Source organism: Pinus tabuliformis, chromosome 6 (assembly GCF_031772625.1).
Source record: "Pinus tabuliformis cultivar Carrire ecotype Pingquan chromosome 6, CPIR1, whole genome shotgun sequence".
Lineage (NCBI taxonomy): Eukaryota > Viridiplantae > Streptophyta > Pinopsida > Pinales > Pinaceae > Pinus > Pinus tabuliformis.
Genome location: NC_142292.1, coordinates 1,456,087,812 through 1,456,093,390, shown reverse-complemented (window position 1 = coordinate 1,456,093,390; position 5,579 = coordinate 1,456,087,812). Strand labels below are relative to the sequence as shown.

The 5,579-nt window shown below is 45.6% G+C and overlaps 1 protein-coding gene across 1 annotated transcript; it reads right to left on the bottom strand.

Moving 5' to 3' along the window:
- Positions 1-305: 305 nt before the first annotated feature.
- Positions 306-4,484, bottom strand: LOC149264104 (uncharacterized). The gene has a single exon (XM_089395357.1). It carries the CDS (start codon positions 4,482-4,484, stop codon positions 306-308), a length of 4,179 nt encoding a protein of 1,392 aa, XP_089251483.1.
- Positions 4,485-5,579: the final 1,095 nt, after the last annotated feature.

The window sequence follows — 5,579 nt, the reverse complement described above, 5'->3', positions numbered from 1 at the left end:
TCCAACGATGTGGAGCAATCTCACAGTCTTCCGTTTCCCCCCTCGACTCTGCATTCACCTTGCGGCTTGCACAAAGGAGGGACTCTCCACCAGACTCACCATACTCCCTCAAACCAGCCATCCTCCCCCGCTTAAACTTCTCCATCGCTCTACTGCCCATCTGCCTCCCTCGAGCCGAGAGGACAGGCATTAATGCCGTCTCATCTCCGCTCTTAACTTCATTAAACCTCCTTAACGCATGGTACCACCTTTGAGTGTGGTCGTGACACCCGGCCACGTGATGGCCCGTGTCATTCTCTCTGCCTTTAATCACCCGCATCCGGGGCGATGAGATCCTTCTTCGCCTGAGAGATACAGTCATAATTGAGCTTGTCATCTTCAGAATTGTCCAGTGAGCCAGCAAAATAGGAGATAGCTTGAGAGGCTCCTTTGTTGGCTAATCTGTCTGCCACCTTGTTCGCTGTTCTTCTTACATGTTTGAACTCTATACTCTGTGTGGTGTGAAGTTTCTCCTCCAATGATTCTAATCTGCTTAATAATCTCCAACTCGCGGCAACCTTGGCCGCCGGCGTACCGGCTTGGAGTCTTTGGGCGGCGTTGATTAGGATTAATGAATCCCCTTCTATTTCCAAAGGGAAGTAGTTGTGCTGTTCTGCAATGCATAGTCCTCTCCATAAAGCTTCTAGTTCGGCCACATTATTGGTATCTTTACCTAGAGCACCATAGAATATTTGGATTATTTCCCCTGTGTGATTTCGGAAGAGTCCTCCATAACCTGCCAGCCCGGGATTTCCTTTGGCTGCCCCATCGAAATTCATCTTGTAGGACGCAAACTCAGGGGGGGACCAGCTAGAGGGAGAGGAGCTGCTGATAGTGGGTCTGATACCTTCTTTCTGGAGCATTGAGAGATTTATGTTCCAAGCCTTCAGGATCTTGCCTTCTAATGGAGTATCTGGCATATCCGTGTCTGACCATGATTTAAGGGCCAAAGTTTCTTGCAACTGATTGGTGAGAATGATCCATAAGGCTTCCATGGGCCGGGAAGAGTTATTAAAGATTCTGTGGTTTCGTTCTTTCCAGAGAATCCAATATATGAAACCTGGTAGGAGTCTCCACAAGTGATTGAGAAGCTGACTTTTGTAGGGAGAGGGATTCCATTTCCTTAAGTTTTCAGCTATATCCTCTGTCCTGGCCTCTGTTCTCATGTGGCAGCTCTCTACTTTCCCCCATATTAGCTTAGCTAACGAGCAGGACTCCATAAGATGTCCTATCGTTTCTGAGGCAATATTGCAGTTCGGACATCTTGATGGCCCCACAAAACCTCGCTTTATCAGATTGTCCCAGGTTAATATTCTTCGTTTACTAAGCAGCCATAGGAAGGTGGATATTTTGGGCCATATTTCTGGTCTCCAGATCTTTTCCCATATCGGGTCCTTGATTGGTTGGTTTCCATTATATCTGAGCTGATGGGCTTCTTGAGTAGTGAATGTGCCTTTGTGTTTATGTCCCCATCGAAGTCGGTCATGTTGAGTGGAGTACCTGATTTTCCTGTATGAGAGTTCTTCCTCTATTTCCTCATAAGTTTCGCTTTGCCAATTATCTTGCCAAAGGCTGGCCTTCTTCCAGGTTCTGAAGTCAGTGTTATCAGAGTGCTGCCAAAACTGATTGACTTGTGTGAGTCCTGCTTGTTGCATCTGCTCTTGCCATAGAGGCTTATGAAAAACTGTAGTCAGTGGGGGGAGCTGCTGCCACGAGTCCTCCCAAAATCTGGCTGAGTTTCCAGAGTGCACCTCCCAAAAGCAATGTTCTTGTATGAATTTACTGTGGGGTTTGGCGGCATTCCATATGGGAGAACCTTGAATAGTGGAATTGATTCTAATTAGATCATTCCATTGGCTGCCTGGGGCGTACTTGGCTTGCCACAATTTGGCCCATAGGGCATTTGGCTTGGTGAGCCAGTTCCACCACATGCGGGCTCCCATGATGTCATTGCTATGCATCGGGTCTCTAAGTCCTAGTCCCCCCTCAGATTTGGGTTTGCATACTTCAGACCATTTTACCAGTGCCCACTTTCTGTTGAGACCCGATGAACCCCAGAGAAAATTGCGCTGTAGGTTGCGGATTGATTTGAGGACCCATTTAGGTGCAGCTAAAAGGGAAAAGAGGTATAAAGGCAAGGCTTGGAGAACCGACTTGATCAGGACAAGCCTACTGGCTGTGTTGAGAGCTCGAAACGTCCAGAGTGAGAGTTTGGATTCAAATTTGTCAAGAAGTGACTGCCAGGAGGAATGATTGATTGCAGCCGCAGCAAGGGGGGCTCCTAGATAAGTTGACGGGAGTTTAGAGATGGTAAACTGCATAATTCTAGCGATATTTCTTTGAGTGGAGAGGGGGGTGTTAAAGAAATATAGATGGGATTTCGAAGAGTTGATGGAGGTTCCAGAAGCTTTTGAGAAGATGGAGAGCAGAGATTTAAAAACCGAGGCTTCCTTTGAGGATGGGTGGCCAAATAGCAAAGTATCGTCAACAAATTGTTGATGGGAGTGAGGAGGAGAGCCATGGACCGAGATTCCTTTTAGCATTTGAGTGGAGATGGCCGCCTTCAACAATCTGCCAAGCCCCTCCGCCATGAGAACAAAGAGAAAAGGCGACAATGGGTCCCCTTGCCTAATGCCCCTTGAAGGCCGAAAGGGTTGTGAAGGAGAACCATTTAACAGTACAGAGAAGCTTGGGGAGGAAATTAAATTAAAGACCCATCTTGTCCAAGTATGACTGAAGCCAAAAGCGATGAGCATTTTTTGAATATAGTTCCAACTAAGCTTGTCAAAAGCTTTTGATAAATCTAACTTGAGAAGCATACCTGGCTTTTTGAGAATCTTGAGAGAGTGAATCACTTCATTTGATAGAATGATCCCGTCCATAATTTGCCTTCCCTCGACGTAACCTGTTTGTTCCGGAGAGATGAGCAAGGGTAACAGAGGTTTGAGTCGGTTTGCAATGACTTTAGATATAAGCTTATATATGACATTACATAATGCAATTGGTCTAAAGCTTTCAGGCTTGCTTGGTTCTGCACATTTTGGAACTAGCGCTATGAAGGTGGTATTGAGAGCTGGAAGGATCCAGTGCATGCTTCGCGATTCTTCCACCAGCTCCCAAACTTCTACTTTAATTAGATCCCAGAATGCGTGGTAGAAGTTTGCCGTGAAACCGTCCGGCCCCGGTGCTTTGCCATCCTTGAGCTGGTTCATTGCTTCCTCAATTTCTTTCAGGGATGTATGCTGTAGTAATTTGTTGTTGTGCTCCTCAGTTATGATTCGAGGAATGTGCTGAGTGATGGCTTTAATCTCTGCATCTTTGTTTCCTTCTGGCTCTTTGAGAATATCTTGAAAGTAATGTGTTAACTCTTTTTCCATGTCTTCATGGCTTTCTACCCTTTCGCCCTGCGGATTGTTGATGAAGGTGATGTTATTATGCATGCGCCTCTGAACAGCTGTTCTATGAAAAAATTTTGTGTTTTTTTCACCTTCTTTTAGCCAATTGATTCGAGATTTCTGTTGCCATAGTATTTCTTCTTGCTTTCTTCGTTCTTCTAATTTATGCCAAAGGATCTGCTCTTGCTGTGACTGCTCCTCTGTACGGCCTTCTTCAATAATGGTTTGCTGTAGATTCTCCATTTGTTTTTCCAGTCTTTGTCGATCCTCCTGTATGTTGCCGAATTGGGTTTTGTTCCAATTTTTAAGAACCTGTTTAAGGTTTTTCAATTTTTGTTGAAATTGAAACATTTTGGCCCCTTCTGGAGGTCTATAGGCTTTCCAGGCGTCCTCCACAATCTGCCGGAATTTTGTATTAGTGAGCCAAAAAGCTTCGAAGCGGAAGGGTCGATTGCATCTTACACCCGGCCTCGACCAGTGGAGCACAATGGGCCAATGATCTGATCCTCCGTGTGGTAATATTGAAGCATTGAAATCTCCGCCCAAGTGGATTGCATTATCTGAAAGGAGGAATCGGTCAAGTCTAGAGGCGATGTGATTGACCCCGCTGCGCTTGTTGGTCCAGGTGAAGATCCCATTGGAAGTAGGAATATCCATTAAATGATTGTCCTGAATAAAGTCTCTGAACCCTTTGCTGTCACTTTCCAATCGTGATCTTCCCCCTGTTTTCTCCTCTAGCGATTGAATGATGTTGAAGTCTCCACCGCTTATCCAGAGCGGGAATTGTCTATTCTCATTCAAACTGGACAGTGTATTTAACAAATCCAATTTGTGTTGATTATTTTGCGGGAAGTAGACATTGGTCAAATGGCCATGGATCTGAGTTCCTATAAGATGGAAGGAAGCTTGTATGAGAAAGTGCGCAGCATGGAAGTCGTAGAGATTAAGGACTTGTGGGTTCCATAATATTGCTAATCCACCCGATGCTCCTGAAGCTCCGACTGACATTAGATTACTGCCGGCCCAGATCTTGTTTCTAACCTTGTCCATAGCTATTGTGCTTTTTTTGGTTTCTTGAAGAAAAACTAGCGAGGGTTTTTCTTGCTGAATCAAGTTCTTGATCATCCTAATTTTTGAGGGACTGTTGAGTCCTCTTACATTCCATGAGACTAGCTTCATGGTAAATGTGATGCAGGTTTGTAGAACTTAGTCAGCTTAGGGAATCGCCCTGATTCCATAAGCATTTCCCCTACTGCAATGGTTCTTTGCAGGTCCGTCTTGCGCCCTCTCTTTTTGTTATCTTTGAGGATCTTCTTTGCATCCCATGGACTTCCGCCTTGTATACCCAGATGTTTGTTGTGCTGAACTTTGGTTAAGACTCCTTCCAGTCTCTCGATTTGCCATGGAGGGATAGAATTGTATTCTTTTTGCTTGCAAGCTGTTTCAAGTTTTAAGATGTCTATGCCTTCTATGATAATGTTCTCCGGATCCTGATCCATGTTGCTGGGTGCATTCTGTTCCTCCTCCTCGGTCAAGGTATGTAGACTTAGAGCTATTGCTGCATCCATGTCCATGTCAGATTCTAGTTGCTTGGGATCCATGTGAGCTTTCCCCTTTCCGACCAAAGGGGCGCTGGGATTTGAATCCTCCTTAGGGTTATCTTCCGGGAGAGATTGGGAGGAGTGCCCTGAGATGGATTTAGCCGCAGATTTATCTGCATGGGGAGCCAGGGAGGAAGAGGGCTGAGAGTTGGAGTGCAGAGGCTCGCTGCTGTGAGGATCCTGGTTGGCAAGAGGCGAGAACTTGTTCTTAGCATCAAATCTGAAGGGGATCTCATGGGTTCCTTGATGCTTTTTGGGATGTCTACGGCGGTTGGGTATTGAGATGAAGCCTTCTGCATCTGTTTGAGGTTCTGTAGGATGGGCTTTGGAGAATTGATTTAGAGGGCAATCCCTAAAAAGATGCCCATGGGCATGACACTTACGGCAACGAAAAGGAATATGCTCATAATCAAGAGTTTGTTCCCATTCAAAATCTTCGTGAAGGAGACTTACCGAGTCTGCCAAAGTCTTGGTCAGGTGCATTTTGACGCAGATCCGGGCATATGAGGTAAACTTGCGTTTCTTTGTCTCCTCCGCTACTTTG